General features: G+C 52.3%; 1 protein-coding gene across 1 annotated transcript; it reads right to left on the bottom strand.

Moving 5' to 3' along the window:
• Positions 1–6: 6 nt before the first annotated feature.
• On the bottom strand, positions 7–444 carry LOC107734824 (biogenesis of lysosome-related organelles complex 1 subunit 3-like; the record flags this gene model as incomplete). Its single annotated transcript, XM_016546730.1, has 1 exon — positions 7–444. A coding segment is annotated over one exon (438 nt), but the record flags the coding sequence as incomplete, so codon positions are not given.
• Between the last annotated feature and the right edge of the window lie 3 nt (positions 445–447).

Here is a 447-nt window from a genome sequence, read left to right as displayed (position 1 = left end):
GCTGGTAATGATGTCGATCTTCTCAGACACTGACTTCAGGTCCTCTAGTATGAGTCTAATGCTGTGGGACGCGTTGATGATGCCTGTCTGAGAGTTGTTGAGGTGAGCGGTGGCCTGTCTTACATCCCTTGCAGCGTTCTGATACACCTGTTTCAGGCTTTGATTGACATCCGCGCACAACCGCGCATTGCTCTCCTGCAGTTTCTGCTGGAGTAACGTGTTAAACCTACATGAGTCAGGTCTGGACACAGGCGACGATTTGTCCTCCTGTCCAGACGCAGTAGCAGGTGTGTTTCTGATCACGATGAGAGGCGGCAGGTCTTTGCGGAGCATCTGTTGATGGCTTTCAGAGGCTAGTCTGCGAGCTCTCTCTTCCTCATCCTCGCTGTCGGTTTCGGACGCCTCTCCTGCCACCTTCATCCCCGATGATGATGATGATGATGATGA

The sequence above is a fragment of the Sinocyclocheilus rhinocerous genome, unplaced genomic scaffold (assembly GCF_001515625.1).
Source record: "Sinocyclocheilus rhinocerous isolate Xijiao unplaced genomic scaffold, SAMN03320098_v1.1 C35342837, whole genome shotgun sequence".
NCBI classification, from domain to species: domain Eukaryota; kingdom Metazoa; phylum Chordata; class Actinopteri; order Cypriniformes; family Cyprinidae; genus Sinocyclocheilus; species Sinocyclocheilus rhinocerous.
The sequence above is the reverse complement of the archived record's forward strand: the minus strand, read 5'-3'. Positions and strand labels throughout refer to the sequence as shown.